Here is a 16,739-nt window from a genome sequence, read left to right as displayed (position 1 = left end):
GATTCAAGTAAACTCCTCTGCAGCAAGTGGGATATCCCGGATTTTTCCCTTTCACCCTAGGAAGCCAGGAATGAGTCCAGCAGTGTTCCATACCTGTCTACCCAGCAGATGGGGAGACCTTTCTCTCCTCAATGCTTTGAGAGTGAAAGGGAGGAGATGAGACATAATTGCATTCCCGTTTCCACAAGTATTCCAGGTTCACACATTCTCATAGATAAGCCAGAAAAATTCCACATTGTTTCTTGCCTCCTCCTATCTTGGTTCCTGTTCACGGCAGATGATGTTTTTTCACACAAATCTGTTAGGGTTAAGCATTAATTGTTTAGCTCTAAGTGTGTCTTTCTCAAGCTATAATTCAGCCATGCTATTGCATGGGATATTGCTCTGCATCTAGGTTCTCCTGAGATCACTCCCTCCTCTCAGGTGCTTCTACACTTAACTCATGTCCCAGATCCCAGTTTTCAGGCCTATGGGCTTAAACTCTTCCTTGGATTAGGCTTTCAGGAACCACTCTGGTCATACTGCTGGAGTTGAAGAAGCCTTCATTGTTCAGCCAACATAGAGAAAATGAAATAGGAAGGTGCAAGAGATGCACAGATCCAGGCACACAGGAGTCCCCAGACAAGCCTGGAAAGCACTGCACCTTGGATCAGCCTTTCCCGTAGGAGCAGTGTGAACCTGACTTGAAACCTACTGTTGTGATGTCTGCGGCAAGGCTGGACCAGCTGCTCCTCGCTGGGAGATGAAAATAACCTTCAGGTGCATTTCACGTGCTTATTGTGCAACACAAAGACATAAATGATGAAAAACCAGATCATGATGAGCTGTAGGAAGGGATGCTGTGGCTGCATCCAATCCCTGCTCGTGGACTAAAGGGATCCTACAAGGAAAGTCTTGGAAGCAGTTAATCTTCAGAGACAGACTGGAGTTCAACCCAGATGACCACAGCATGCTGCCAGGTGGGTCTCCACCTTGACTGGATCTCACAGCAAACTTTTTCATGAAAAGCAACCAGGCCTTCCACCATGGACAAAAGCCACAGGCTGAGGTTGCATCTGTTCTACTGATCCAGCCTCTGTCTCTATTAAAAAGATTAGACAGACCAACAAAAGAATATAGATTATCTTTCTATTAGTCATCTTCATTGTTCTTGCCTCTTTCTGAACCCTTCCCTTTCTGGTAGTCAGGGGAGAGCACAACCGGCAGAGCTGAGCTTGACTGATACAAAGATGTTCCTTCCCCACAGCATTTCAATAGTGCACCTTTCACTAGTAATTTACTTTTTACCAAGGTTAGCTACTAAACGGAACAGTTCATAGCACAGTCCTCAGTTGTAACAGCAAAAGATTTGTCAGGTTTTTAATGCTGACTTACTTCTGTCGTCCAATCGGAGGGAAAGCAGAAGAAGAACATATTCTGGCCACTTGACAAGCCAGCCCTTTTCCCCTTTGGAATGGCTCTCCTCGTCCTCCAAGCTGCATCTCACGCTAAATGTATATGAAACACTTCCCATACTGCCCCGTGCTCTGCTGACCTGGGCTTTTGTCATCTTCTCCTGCCTTTCTGCCAACTCCTCCTGTGTCTCAGCAGGACAAACAGGCAAAAACCAGGGGTGATGATGTTACTCTTTGCCTTGTTCACTGCGCAAGATCTTAGAGACTGTTGTTCCAGATACTGAAGAAAAAAGCACCCTGTTCTGTATTGAGGAAATCAGGTGTTTTCTGTAAATGTAGAGGTTAATCACCGGGTTACAGTGTTACTTGTTGCCAAATGAATCCCAGCTACAGGGAACAAACTAAACAGAGGGGCTGCCAGCGAAGGTTGTGCGAAGGGAAGAGTCAACGGCTTTCAGAAAGGAGGTTTACAGGTAGGAAACCTTGGGAAAGTGGCTGTGAATTATTCACGTCTGGAACATTTCTGGCCAAAGAGACAATCAATGCCCATCAGCATCAACCACCTGTTGGACTTGCTGGTACAGGGCCATGACTGACCAGCAAACACTTGGCGAGGACACAGGACGGACCAGACGCTCTGCAGAGGTTTATTGTTTTCAGGCAGAGACGACCCCTAAAACCCGGGGAAGGTGTGAAGCCACAGTACCGCTGCACTGTGAAGCATCCGAAGAACACAGCCCCGGCACCCTTTACAAGCCAAGAGCTTGTCTGAATTTCACATGGAAACTCTACATAAAGAGAATTTTACTACTCTTGATTAGACTTCTAATTTTTAAAGGATTATCAACAGAAAACCTTGAAGGACAAGGGGAGCTACTAAACATATCCTCCTTTTCAAGTTTGGGGTTTTCTTATATCAATAATGGTGGTTTATACCCTTTGAACAGGCCTGAGTGAAAGAACACTACACCATACTATTTAATTATTTCAGACTGAAAATCCCAATTAGTCTTGTGAGAAAGCCAGAGAACCAAGTGACTCATATGTGCACGTGAAAGGGGAAAATGTGTGTGAGAACCTCACTAGCCAAGATTACCTTGACATAATTCCAGTTTATGACAAAATGCACCGTGACAGTTCATCCTTTTACATGAGGGAAGGAAATGCAGCGGAGAATCTGCTATAAAACTGCTCCCAGTCCAGTGAAATATTTCCTTGCCAACAATGGATGCATTATAACTAATTGAGCAACATTCACAAAACAACATAAGCTTGGAAGGAGGGATATTATTACCAGTATTTGTTTTCTAAAATACTTATTCGCTGTTAATAATTCGATTTTTACCTGCATCTTGTAATTTAGTATGTCCTATGCAGAACCACAGCTGTGATCTCTCCTCTCAAAGTAAAATTTCACAGGTCATATTTAACTGCATAGACCGTCTTTTTAATTTTCTTGGCATGGTAAGTCAGGAACAGGTTTAGTTCTAGCGCACTTTCTCAGTTTTTGAAACTGAGGTGGCATGAAACACGCCAAGTCCTTAAATTATCAGTGTTGTTTTGGAAACTGACCACTAGGATATAAAAACGGAAACAAAGCATGTGCTTAATATATCCAGAGAAGTCCAAAATTACACTTTTGATTAAAAAATGGCCATTGTTATGATATCACAGCCTGCTTTCCAAACTGTACATTGTTACATTCTGCTGTCATGAATGTCACGATTTCACCCCAAAGCGGCCAGCACGGGAAGTCTTCAGAGGCTCATGTCTGCTCTCATGACTCACCTCAAAGGGTTCCACCATCACAACCAGGCCCTGCTCTTGTGCAGGCTCCGGGACCACCCACAAAGAAACTCACCCTAAGAAGCTGAACTGGCACTAGCATAATTGATTTAAAAAAAATAATGCTCATGTGGGCAACCAGAGTATTTCCTTTATTAGAACTTGCATTGCTCTGAACATTCAAGGGTGTTTCTTATTGATGATTTATAGATTTCAGCAATGGTACCTCCTATCATGTGAGAAATGAAGCTGCCTGAGTTCAATCAGATCGATTTCATGTTGCATTTTTCAAGCAATCAACCTTTTCAGTAAAAAGGAAAAAGTCACAATTCGTACTGTGAATAGCCCAACTACAATCTCTACCATAAGCTCTTTGCAGACAATTGTGAGATATAAAGTACATGTTCATTTTCATTCACTCAATTATTAATCTGTCCAAAACTTTCACAATGGGATTACAAAAAAATAGGTACACTCTGTTCCCACCTGTTTACATAATGTAAAACTACCTCTAGGAGTCAATGAACGTATGGACTGAATTCTTATACCACATTCCTCCTGCAAAGTACAGATGATGTTACCTAAAAAGATCGTGTTTTCTTTAAGTGTTTTTTAATACAGAAACACTCTGAAAAGAAAATCAGTTACCATAGCATCTCAAAGACAACACCTTATAATTAAGAATTGCACTTTCAGCTTAAATCAAATTTACATTTAAATGTGGACAAAATCTCTCATTATGAAATCACTGTCCTTCTCACAAGCTCAAATCTCAAGCATTTAAATGTTTTATATAATGACTTTTCTTCCCCAGGAGTTTAAAACAATCTGGGAAAGAGTATAGAAACACAGTTTTAATAAGAGAACTACAGACTTCCTTTGTTGTTACTGAGCTTCCAACATCTTTTATCAAGTACTTCTGTATAAAATCTGTACAAGTATCTCACAGACCTAATATGATGCTTTTCCTGAACACTAACAATATCCAAAAATAGTTGACTTTGCAATCATCATCCATTTTTAACTTATCTAACCAACAATGACGTTTCTCCAGTAGTCATAACAAATGTAAACAATCTTGTGTTTCATCCATCAATAACAAGAATCATATAAGCGTTCAGCATAATATTTTCACACCACTAGCCGCATTTTCAATAACCTCGCTTTTCTTTTTCTTCTTTATCAAGAATAGCCTGTTTTAGACTCAAAGCAGCATCTTCAAACTGGGGGTTTAACTCTAATACTTTCCTGAAGTCTTTCATCGCCTCATCAAAGCATCCTGTCCCAAAAGAAAAGAAAGGAAAAATGAATTATCTCTCTGTAACTGCTCAAACTCACAGACCACAAGTGAAGAATGACTCCTAATACTTTCACTAACAAAAACCAGCACCTGTACTTACTGGACCCACTACATTTGGACTCTCCAGAGGCCCAAGTGGAAGTCAAAGGTCATCAGAGCAAGAGCCAGAGTGCCTATTTTTGAGCCTTAAATGGGCTTAAGGCTCAATTCACCTAGTTTATTCCAAGAGAAGGAGCCAAAAGGCACGTGCTCAGGCAACTAACTAGTAGCCAGGCTGCCTTAAACCCAGAACCCAGGCATATTGCTCCCCAGCTGCCACTCTGGGTCTGGCTCTGTTCTCCTACTGCTCTCTAGTCCCTCAGCTTCTGGGTATTGACTTTGCAATGGCCAAGGTCCAGCAGAAGGAGCAGCGGTGTCACCTTCTTTTGGCACATTAAAAAATCAGGCAGCAAATTCCCCAGAGGTGGCTGACAGACCACTGTAAGCCGAGGAGGCTGTCCTTCATTATGGGTGCACCTGCTTTATCTTAGGTTTAATATTGTTAAAGAGCGGCTTTATCTTAGGTTTAATGGCAGTGTTCAGAATTGCCTAGTTTTACCTCTAACGCGATTTCTTCCTAAACTGAAACTGCAACCCTCCCCATTTTTCCTTGAACGGTGCTGTTCCAGTTGACACATCTGCAAACTGGAACATCTAACTGCACACACAGGGCTGGCTCGCAGCTGAAACACCCTGCGACTACTTGAGAACAAACGTGTCACCCTTGACTTCTGGCGCCACGTCCTTCCCCTGCCAGCGCCAGGGAGGTCCCTCCACCTGTAAAACCAAGGGGATCGCTCTGCAGCTCCGGGGGAGCTGCCGCCCCGGGCAGGCGGGAGGCCAAGGCTCACGCCGGGTCACCCTGCCCGGGTCAGCCTGCCCGGGTCAGCCTGCCCGGGTCACCCGGGGGAGCGGCCCCACGGCCTGAGGGCGTTGCGGCCCGTACCCAGCCGGTAGAGCACCAGGCCCCGGTTGTAGTAGGGCACCTCGAAGCCGGGCTGGCACTGGATGGCGGCCGTGTAGTCCTCCATGGCGGCGGCGAACTCCACCCGCAGGTACCTGATGTGCCCGCGGTCGTTGAGGGCCGTGGCGAGGTCGCGGCCGGCGCTGGGCGGGGACAGAGGGAGAGCGGCCGTTACCGGCGGGAGAGCGGCCGTTGCCGCGGCCCCGCCCCCCGCCCCGGCACGTACCCCGGCCCCGCGCCGCGGGCGATGACCCGGCTGTACAGCTCCTCCGCCGCCGCCAGCCGCCGCGCCGCCAACTGCGCCTGCGCCGCCGCCAGCAGCTCCGCCGCCTCCCGCTCCATGGCGGCGCCTCCGGCGCGGTGACGTCACGGGGACGGGCAGAGGGCGCTACCCGGTACCCGCCTCCCCCCCCGCCAACGGTCTGCGCGGAGTGACGTCACTGGCACAGCCCGAATGACGTCACTGGCACAGCCCCCTAACGCATTGATACGAAGGGAAAAAAAAAAGCTCAGTCATAGAGTCACAGAACAGTTTGGGTCGGAAGGGGCCTTCAAAGCTCGTCCAGTCCCACCCCCTGCCATGAGCAGGGACATCTTCACCCAGGTCAGGTTGCTCAGAGCCCCGTCCAGCCTAACACCAGGACAGAAAAAATAATTATGTAATATTTAATATTTTATGTCCAAAATAATTATTCTCACCCAAGTGTAACAGAGAGGCACCACTTCCCATGAAGGGCGGCACGGAAGAGGCCCCGCGCTCTCTATCAGGAATTAAGCCTCCACAAGAATGTCAAGGGCCGCGGGGAGAGCTCAGAGCCCACAACGACCTGCAGCACTTCAGCACTTGGGCTCAAATCCAGAGTCGCAAACGGCTGGGGTTGGAAGGGACCTCTGGAGATCATCCAGTCCAACCCATCTGCTAAAGCAGGTTTACCAGAGCAGATCACACAGGAATGTGTCCAGGCGGGTTTGAATGTCTCCAGAGAAGGAGACTCCACAACCTCTCTGGGCAGCCTGTTCCAGGGCTCTGGCACCTCAAAGGAGAGAAGTTTCTCCTCATATTCAGATGGAACCTCCTGTGCTTCAGTCTGTGCCCGTTGCCCCTCATCCTGACGTTGGGCACCACTGAAAGGAGTCTGGTCCATCCTCTTGACACCCACCCTTGAGATGTTTATAAACATTGATGAGATCCCCTCTCAGCTTCTCCAGGCTGAACAGACCGAGCTCTCTCTATCTCTCATAAGAAAGATGCTCCAGACCCCTCATCATCTTTGTAGCCCACCGCTGGACTCCCTCCACTAGTTCTTTGTCCTTCTTAAACTGGGGAGCCCAGAACTGGACAGTACTCCAGATGCAGCTTCACCAGGGCACAGCAGATATCCAGGAATAAAACAGCTCAGTTCTAAGTAAAACATTCCTTAAACCTTCATGTCTAACAGGGAAGAGAGTTCAGCTCTTGACAGCTGTTCGACAGATGTCAGCTGCTCGCTTCAAGCTACTTAAAAAAAAAAAAAAAAAAACACCAAAAATCCCCAGCTCATTACCAGATTCCAGTTTGAAGGTTCATAGAGGTTTCCTGAACTGGTTGAAGACATCACCAAAGCTCGGGAACACAGATGCAGACCAGCGGCACCGATTGCTAAGTGTTTGCAAGCCCTTTATTGCTATGGTGGGTTTAAATACACTCGGCAAAAAGAAAACAGTTGTATGCCTAAACTGGTACCATCACTCTAGTAAAGCAGTAGTAGAAAAACATATACAGTAATACTATCACAACTACTGTGGCATTTCAACTCAGGAATTACATCCTTCAAAAAATCGGGAATTTTGAGAAAACCAAATCATTTGCTATGGAATTATAAAAACAAAAAAAATAGAGCTTGCTCAAAGTAAAACATTAAGATGAACTTACATTCAATTTGCATGGTTTTGAAACAAGGTTCGAATTACAATTAGAAAAGAATCCTTTTACTTTAAAACTTCGTAAAAAACATAATAAAAAATTTTAGCCTATTAGCACAGTCATTTCTTCACATAAATGGAACCAGTAAAGGTTTCTCTTGTGGGGATTTTGGTTTTTTGGGGTTTTTTTTAAATGCTTCTCTAATAGTGGCACTACCTGTTACAATACAGTACCTGAGTTTTATTTTAAAACATAGCACATGGGTAACATTTTAAAGAGTATTTTTAGGAGACAAAACAGATATGAGGATACACAGTCTTTTCTCCTCTGCTATGCCGTACTGTGGCACAGAGGACAGAAGTTATAATTGCTTGCTTCTTTGGCTTTCATGCAATGCTTACACACACTGCACATCCAGAATCGATACTCCAGGATAGGCTCTCCTGTTGCAACACACACAGGAAGTTTCCCATCTCCACTATTTAAAAAAAAAAAAAAAAAGAGTAAATAAAGCTGAAAGAATGAAAACATGGTTTTAAAATACCAAAGACTTGTTTTGTAGAGATTTGCAAAACAGCATAAATACCTAATTGTGTGCCTACAGCTAGTTACAAAACTTGTGATGCTCATCTGTAAAATGTTCCTTCTCTATTCATATGTGCACCACTTTTTTACTAGAAGTTATTAAAACACGTAACACCTCACAGAATGCACAGCCCCAGAACTGTACAGTCAATAAATCAGAACCAATAGATCCAAAAGATTAACTAAAAAGAAGCAGTGAAGGCCATATAAAGGTAAGGTCCAACTAGACACATGCACTACTATTCCATTTATTGCTCTGAAGAGTCAGCACGAAGGCAACTTGTAAGATCCAGCACATCTGTACAGTAAAGTAGAATAAAACAAGACAGGTTAAAATCCTGTTCATGAAAAATAAAACTGATTCACAATCAGTTTCCACACTCACAAGTTCCATGCTGTTAGCAGGAAACGCATGTCAAAGACACCATTGTGGGTACAGCCACTCCAAGGACTCGCGCCTTAAGTGTGCCCTTCATATTCTAATTCTTTCACCTGATATATTCATCTTCTCACACCATGTAAATTTAGGTAATTCACAAAACACTGGGGACTTGCTGGTTAAAAATGGTTAAACATTCACTCATTAACATATGCATCACACCACAATAGTGACGCAAACAGCAACATTAATGACACGTGACACTGTATCAAAGGCCCTAAAGCTCCTGTGCTCTGTCCACATGCATTTCAAATTAAGATGAAGTTATATCTTTATGCCCAGTTCCTCGCATACAGTCATTGTCTATTCTCCCAAATAAAATAGTGTTGTGTTACCCTTTCTGCAAACTGGCTAACACCTGCATTGTTCTTGCCCAATATTTGATTTAAGCAGCAAAGCATCTAATTAACTTGGTCACTAAAAACCTGCTAAAACTCAAAATACAGACAATAGCAGAAAAAAATGCCAGTGTTACTACAGTATTTTATAAATATAAACGTACCTCTCAAGAAAGTCATCCAGATCAGATTTTTTGTTAGACTTCGGAGAATGTCTCCTGAATATCTCTAGAGCAAGGTCTTCATACTGTTGCCTCTGCTCTGGCTTAAGAGTTTCCAAGGATTCTAGTTTAACAAAGGCTTTTGAACAAATATCAAATGCTCTATTTGCACATGCACAGAGTGCCAAAAGGGAATAGATTTCTACTGCAGGGATAATGTCTTCATAATCTCGCAAATGAAGAGCTAAGAAATGGAAAAAAAAAAATCCCAGGAAATTATGTCTTCTGAGAAGTGCAAGCATCTGTATGATACATTAGCTACTAGTAGACAGTATTAATCTTACAAATTAGACACAATGAACCGAAGTCTTTTCATTGACTTGACTGTGAGGCATGTGTGGGTCAATGCTTTTTAAAAGTAAATAAAAATAAGAGGATTTGACTGGGAAATTGAAGTGTCTTTTTGAGAAGCTTTTTTTTAAAAAACACGTTAGAAGTATTTGAAATGGACCTTCATTACTCACACTAAGTATAAGGCACTATTGCTTCTCTAACTCCCACAAATATTTTATGAAACTCTACAGGGAGGTCTGATGTAAATTCAGGCATTTGTTTCTAAAGAATGAAACAAAACAGTCAAGAGAACATCTACAGAGATTGTCCAATTTAACCAGGTGATATTTGGTAAGTTAGATTTGCACTGCCTCCAAGAAAATACTTTCCAGGTGTCTTGACTGCAGCCATATTCATTATATGGTTTTGTTTTAAATTCCATGGATCTAGCAAGAATAGAAAAATGCGCCAACTATAAATGAAATTATGTGCTGTGCAGGTCTGTAAAATCAGAACATTTTCTTTACAGGGTTAGAAATGAAGTCCTACCTGTTTTAAGTGCCGCATCTACAGGACCTTTATAGAGCTGTCTTTGTGCAAGTATGAAAAAATGGTAAGCCTCAGCTCCTCGCCAAGCATTGTCTGCAAAGCGATCATTTAAAGAAAGAACATCTTCTTCTAGCAAACCAGCCAAAGCTGAAGCAGCCTGAAAACAAAGCAGTATCACAAGTAAGTTTTATATAAAACAGATACAGCAGGAAATGGGGATATGTGAAGAGAACTTTTCTGCACTTGGTGATTACACCACTGTCTGTGTTAACTAAGGAAAATATAAATACATGGACCTAAAGTGAACATCGTTAGATATTTTATACAGTGTACAGGCAGAACATATGGTGCAGATTTTCAATGATAAATATCATATACATGTGAACAAATATATACTGAGCACATCTGCAGACTGGTTCATAGTTTGGATTAGTATTGCATTTCAACACCAGATCTCTTAAAAATTGTTTAAACTATCTCATTTGTGCATACGAAGATGAAAGTGTAAGCAGAAAAATTCTTCCATTTGCTTCCCCCATGTCTGGAGCCATCTCCCTGCTAAATTATAGCCAACATAGCTTAATCTAATCACAGATCTCTCTTTGGGATTGAGACGTATTTCTAAATGACAGGAAAGTGAGAGTCTCACGGGAAGAAAACAAAACAAAACACAACACAACACAACCTGGAGTTTCTTAGTATGACTTTCATTGTTACAGTGAAAACATCAAGAAGAACGCATTAACTTTCAGAAGAAAACTATCTATTAATACATATGATTTAAATGTTTTAAAATAGTACTTTAAGTGATATGTTTTCATGGAAGGCTTGCTTTAAGGAAAGCATTGTTCTTAGCAGGAAAAAGCATTATTTAAAAAGCATAACAGCCTCATATAAAGATAGCTTTATTCATTCGGACTAGGTAGCACATATCAGAATTCAGAAAGGGAGGGAAAAAAATAAAAGAGATACTGTACCTCTGAACCTTTACCCTTAGCTTTTCCCCTTTGTGCATTTTGCATTTGTTCATGGCACTGTTCTATAAGTAAAGCTGATAATACATAAAGCTTTTTAACTCGCAAAGGCTTTGTCCTTTTCTTTGCCTCTTCATCTGCAATCTTAAAAAACAAAATCAAGGAATTTAATGTAGATTTTAAAAAAATATATATTACAAGAATTGCTTCATTCTCTTGGACAAATGCATGCTTGTACAAACCTAGGAAATCATGCCAAAAAACAGTTCTGCATTTGAATGTAATAATTTTGACTGCAAGCAGAACTACAAATGAAAATGTAAAAGTGAAGAATGCATATTATTCTATATTTATTTAACTAGCAAGTATATAAAGCCAGATTCTCGGGAAAGATAAATCAGTCTAACCATATATAAGTCCATCGACTTAATATAAAAATAAACTAAGAAAATAGCGATTTTTAAACACTGAAGTTTAAGAAATATATAGCTTTCAATAAGGTCTGGTGGTTTTCCCAGAAAAGAAGAGTGGCTTTTGAAAGTAACATACATATATATATCTACCTATATCTATATTTACTATAAATATTTGCTGGAAAAATTCCATATCACTCTTACAGACTTTGTAAGCTATGTAGAGAAATCTCTGCAGCGAAACCCAATCTAAGCAAAATCTTTATCTTAAAAGCACGCCATAGCAGTTTCTAACTGAAGGTACCGGTTGAATAAATACATTTAACTTCTAGTTAATTACATTGCTATTTTTAAAACTAAAAGAGATAAAACTAATCCACACAATGTATAAAATAATGTGGGCATTGCACCCAGGTCAGCCTTTACTTGGCAATGTGGGGCAACAGGACCTTCTCTGAGGTGCAGTTCATCTTGTTCTGAAGTGAGTCTCAATAGAAATCTGATGGGTTGTGTCCCAAGAGTCTTCTCTGGCTTCAAGGGACATCCAGGGTAACTATTTCAGATGGAGATACTTCAACTTAGGAGTTGGATTCATCTTTGCAGTGTTCTGTACAGTGACATCTGCTTATTGCCTGGACATTGTTAACACTTAAATAACCCCAAGAAAATAAAAATAGTATGGAAATAATGAGATAGTCCAAAACCCCAGTTATTTTACATAAAAATAAAACCTGCGATACCTTGAACATGAGCTTTGCAGCTTCAAAGAAATAATTTGCTTTACGATAGAGTTCTATAGCGTCAAGGATTTTATTCTTTTCCAGTAAATGACTTGCATATCTGGCTAACAAGGATCCAATCTCTTTCATATTGTGATTTTTAGCCAGCTCCACAGCTTTATTCCACTAGAAATGAAAGCAGACGATTATCAACCTCATTTTTTTTTCAAATACATTCTCAGAACAAGCTGGTTATCCATGAATAGTCTGCAACACTTGTGTGCAGTACTTCATAACCATTTAGAACCACGCTACTATAAATTTAAAGTAAAAATCAAGAGAATACAAATGCTAACAGCATTGCCAATCGTGTGATACAGCAGGCCTGTGAAACAAATGCTGGACCTCTGTCCAAAACCACATACAAAGCACTTGCTTCTGCTTTGGTAAAAGCTTCACAAAATCACTTCATTGCTGTTCATAGCTGGACACGTGGATTTCAACACTTCTGACATTACTAAAACCCAGACTCTCAAAAGCATGTCTAAAAGAGGACTTCAGCCCATAAGCTTAGGGCACAAACAATAACACTATGCTTTGTCCTGTACACCTCATTTTGTCTGTGAATTTTCCTGATCTTCATCAGTTTGGCTCTTGTTTTTGCCCCAGATCAAAACTTTGGCAGGACTGAGAAACTCAGCTGAATCTCATACCTAATAGCCCTTCAGATCCAGAAGCTAGGAAATTGTTCACATAAAGACAGCACTGGCCAGGCCTGCCATTCCCATATGTTCCTCATAGCCACCTTCAGTGTCTCTCTTACTTGTGTTGACACAAACGTTTGCACAGGTAAGTCATAGTGGGGAACAGCCCTAGCTATAAACATAGAGATCATTTTTCAGATCAGTTCTTTTCCAGCTACACCCTAATGTAATGACAAATACATTTGCATCTGTACAAGGAAGGAGAGGGATGTGGAAAATGAGCAGCCAGAAACTCTTCAGCCTTCTTGCCCTTTCATCAGGAGACAGCACAGCCTCTGTAGGCTGAGCACATTTACCACACACACACACAGCAGTAGCACTGCTGCATATCGCAGATTCACAGAATGGCTGGCATTGGAAGGGACCTCTAGAGATCATCCAGTCCAATCCACCTGCTAAAGCAGGTTCACCAGAGCAGATCATACAGGAATGCGTCCAGGCGGGTTTGAATGTCTCCAGAGAAGGAGACTCCACAGCCTCTCTGGGCAGCCTGTTCCAGGGCTCTGACACCCTCAAAGCAAAGAAGTTTCTCCTCATATTCAGATGGAACCTCCTGTGCTTCAGTCTGTGCCCGTTGCCCCTCATCCTGTCATTGGGCACCACTGAAAGGAGTCTGGTCCATCCTCTTGACACACACCCTTGAGATGTTTATAAACATTGATGAGATCCCCTCTCAGCTTCTCTTTTCCAGGCTGAGCAGACCCAGCTCTCTCTATCTCTCATAAGAAAGATGCTCCAGACCCCTCATCATCTTCGTAACCCACCGCTGGACTCCCTCCATATATTTATAGGTTTGTCCCTCCAGTAGTCTAATCCCAGATATCTAACCAGATAATTGCCTTAAGCACTGAAGGATGAATTTTACAGAAATCATGACGAATCATCACACACTTAACAAGGTATTGTATTTATCTGGGCATTAGGGTAGAAATCTCACTGTTAAATTGGTATCAGTCAAGCAGATTATCTGCTGCTGTTTTACCTGGTTGAGATGCACACAGGTATCTACCGCATCCTTTGGTCGATTACATTTCAGAAAGGCTGACACAGCTTGTTCACACATCCCCACTCTTACAAACATATAAGCTATATCCTGCAAAAAGCAACAGCATCATGTTAAATTCACTTGCAGATTTTTAGTACGTTGTGTAACAACTGCAATACTATTATATTCTTGTTTAATTTAATTCAAATAACTTGGGGGAAAGGAGTTGTTTTCTTCATGGATTCTGTGAAGACAACGCACACTGTTGCAAATCTTTAGAACAGTGTCCTCCTTTCACACGCTGCTTCTAAATTTAAAAAAAAAAAAGCTATTTAAAAATTTTTCTTTCAAATCAGATCATACCAGAAAGACTGTGTTCTTACTATTTAGAGTATTTCATGCAACTTCACTATTAGGAAGATGTTAAAAAAAAGTGCTATGTCTTATTTCATTCAAACAACTGAAAATAGCATTAAATGAGGTTGTTTTGCATTTTCAAGCATTTTGCATTAATCAACCACATCATAGTTTTAAATTCGCTATTACTCAGTAGGTCATTTCAGGCCATACCACCTACTTTCCCTCCTTTCAGCAGAGCAGCTTCAATTTTCCTTGTACATTTGCATTCCCACCATCCAGGTAAGAAGTTAAACCAGGCATAGCAACCAGGAAGAATATGGGGCAAAAAACCCCCACTGTAGACTAGACAACAAAATGAAAGCTAAAGTAAGTTTCCAGCCATGACTTCTCAATAAAGCATAGCTGTTTTATAGAGAGAAATGCCACCATTTGGGGAAGGAAGCAGTGAATTATGACTTAGCCATGTGGCCATAAAGCATGATGAATAATCAGGTTTTTCTGGGGAACCTGGACAATACAGGAAAGGAAGAATGATGGAGTATGCAAACAACAGTAATACTACAGATCAATGCCAAATTAACACCATTATGCTTGAGTAGGTCATATGCTGCATTCTTTCTCTCTTTCTTTCTTAAACCTCCCAATATGGGAAATTTTAAATATATAGTTGAGCATAAGACAATGAAATACAAAGGTGCTTTTTGCTTACAGGAAGCAATTTATTATTCTCTGGAAGCGAGTTAGCTAGATTCTCCAGTCCTTGGTAGTCCTCTAGCATGTAGTAACATTCAGCTAAACGTTCCTGGTTTCGTCCTTGTACATAATACTGTACCGCATTTAACCTAATAAGAAAAAAAAAAGTGGTGGCTTCTGATATATAAACGCATGTGAAGCTTCTCATTCTATAAGCATTTTGCATTTGTAAATTTAAAATATTATTTTAAACAGGTAACTTTGCTTGAGAGAGCTTTTGTAGCCAGAATTTCACTGTTTTTCTAAAATGCACTAGAAGTTTTAATTTTCAGAGATCATTACACTGAAGTAGTAGCAAGATTGATTTTTTGACTAGCATAAGGTTGGGAAGTCAAGGAATCTTAGAACTGTGTGCCCACATCTGCACAGATCATGGCTGAGAATGGACAGGAACTTACAACTAACTAAACTTTTAGAAAAAGGCCTTAGTGTTGTGCGTCCGTATTTTAAAACACAAGCACTAAGATCTCCAAGACCATTCTCCAAAGTTACCTAAAGCATCTAAAAATCAACTTGCAAAAATCTAATCACAAGTTCTTAACTGCTTAGGGCCCCAGGTTCTTTGTGATAATACAGTTTGGGTAATTGCATTACATAGTGGAGCTGTGGAACTCTGTGAGACAGAGCGTTCTGGATGCTAAAAAGTTTACGTGCGCTTAGAAGAGTACAAGAAAAGTTCATGAAAGAAAATTTCTCTTCAAGTTGTTAACTACAAAGACATCACTTCTGGCTCAGTAAGTACCTGACTGCAAAATGTGTTCTGGAGAAATACCATTACATGCGTTCACTGTTCCTAAAATCATCTTTGGTTGCCCAGTTTGGGCAATAGCTGGAGGCAAATCCAGGTCAGAATGACCTCTGGACCTTTTCAAATATTTGTGGGTTTAAGCATTCTAGAAAGTTTGTGGTTAGTTTTGAAATTCACTGATGTTTAATAATTCTCTCCTACTTTTTTTTTAACTGTTTTGTTTGGTTGGTTGTTTTTCTATCTTGAATACTTTCTATACCCAGACTAATACAAGTGCATAGATATTTTTCTTTCTGCCCCCTCCTTTGAAGCAAACAGACTTCTGGCAAAACTGAGATTTTTATCACCTTCATTCTTTAGACAGTTTATCAACAGCTCGCTGTTTAAAGGTACATGCAGTGATAGAACCATAAAGGTCTGAGCTAAATCTCATCATTCCAAAATTATCCCATCCTGACATTTTCTTGACATCTGTCCCTTCTCCTAAGTCTTTTCATCAGTTTTATAATTTCCTTTGTAATTTCTTCTATAGAACATACCATTTCTGACGGTCTGCAAAATAATCTCCAATAGCATTGTGTGCTTGTGCAAGAAGGGCATCGTCTGAATCACCTGAGCCAGTTTTCAATAGCTGCAACACTCGAAACCAATCTCCCAGTTTTATCCGTAATCCAATGGCAAGATCTCTAATATAAACAGAAAATAGCAGGAAAAAGTTAAAGACAATAAAATAGCTTACAAGAGTCTTGCAAAAAGCACCTGAAAGTATTTTCATGTTCATAATCTACATCTCAGGTATCACAATAATCCCAGATAGCTTGTTTACAATTGAAACAGTATTCCACAAAAGCTAATGCTCAGAAAGCTCACAGGTAATGTCACACATGTACACTTCCCTAGTAGCCACACTCCTGTGTGAGGAGTTAAAGGAACAGCTGGCGAGACTGTTGGGCTGATGCTACTTCAGGTTTCCTCTTATTCTGTACACCATTCCATATCTTTCACTGCTGACTGCTACAATAGATGGCAGCAGCTGCAAAAGGCTACAAGCAGAAGGAGGATGAGAGGAAAGGCCAGGGAGCAGGAGTATGAATAATGGAGCCTAAAGCTGAGATGTAATAAAATGGATTTCAGAGACTTCTCTTTCAGATTCAAGATGACTTGGGATGAAGGAGAAAAAACTCAGAAGTAGTCTCTCTTTTTTATTATTCATGCATGCATATGACCCACTGT

General features: G+C 41.1%; 2 protein-coding genes across 2 annotated transcripts in view; both read right to left on the bottom strand.

Moving 5' to 3' along the window:
* Positions 1–3,316: 3,316 nt before the first annotated feature.
* On the bottom strand, positions 3,317–5,919 carry TTC32 (tetratricopeptide repeat domain 32). Its single transcript, XM_065631799.1, has 3 exons — positions 5,709–5,919; positions 5,465–5,625; positions 3,317–4,458 (listed from the first exon to the last, which is right to left on the bottom strand). Exons 1-3 carry the CDS (start codon positions 5,822–5,824, stop codon positions 4,331–4,333), a joined length of 405 nt encoding a protein of 134 aa, XP_065487871.1. The 5' UTR covers positions 5,825–5,919; the 3' UTR covers positions 3,317–4,330.
* A 1,223-nt stretch (positions 5,920–7,142) lies between these two features.
* WDR35 (WD repeat domain 35) overlaps positions 7,143–16,739 on the bottom strand; it is a 43,719-nt gene continuing 34,122 nt past the window's right edge. The window contains exons 20-27 of the mRNA XM_065630859.1: positions 16,046–16,192; positions 14,715–14,847; positions 13,643–13,753; positions 11,918–12,082; positions 10,768–10,908; positions 9,791–9,947; positions 8,912–9,152; positions 7,143–7,863 (exon numbers count right to left, since the gene is read on the bottom strand). Of these exons, the coding sequence (XP_065486931.1) occupies positions 7,716–7,863; positions 8,912–9,152; positions 9,791–9,947; positions 10,768–10,908; positions 11,918–12,082; positions 13,643–13,753; positions 14,715–14,847; positions 16,046–16,192 (1,243 nt within the window). The 3' untranslated portion in view covers positions 7,143–7,715. The remainder of the gene's footprint in view (positions 7,864–8,911; positions 9,153–9,790; positions 9,948–10,767; positions 10,909–11,917; positions 12,083–13,642; positions 13,754–14,714; positions 14,848–16,045; positions 16,193–16,739) is intronic.

This window comes from Caloenas nicobarica, chromosome 3 (assembly GCF_036013445.1).
Source record: "Caloenas nicobarica isolate bCalNic1 chromosome 3, bCalNic1.hap1, whole genome shotgun sequence".
Classification (NCBI taxonomy): domain Eukaryota; kingdom Metazoa; phylum Chordata; class Aves; order Columbiformes; family Columbidae; genus Caloenas; species Caloenas nicobarica.
Note: the sequence above shows the minus strand (reverse complement) of the source record. Positions and strands in the feature narration are given on the sequence as shown.

Excerpts from the sequence above, each read along its gene's own strand:
- TTC32 (XM_065631799.1), bottom strand. The coding sequence starts at position 5,824 with ATGGAGCGGGAGGCGGCGGAGCTGCTGGCGGCGGCGCAGGCGCAGTTG. Across the intron at positions 5,626-5,708 it reads GCCCGCGGCGCGGGGCCGGG|CGCCGGCCGCGACCTCGCCA; the intron begins GTACGTGCCGGG and ends GTCCCCGCCCAG. Across the intron at positions 4,459-5,464 it reads CCTGGTGCTCTACCGGCTGG|GATGCTTTGATGAGGCGATG; the intron begins GTACGGGCCGCA and ends CTTTTGGGACAG.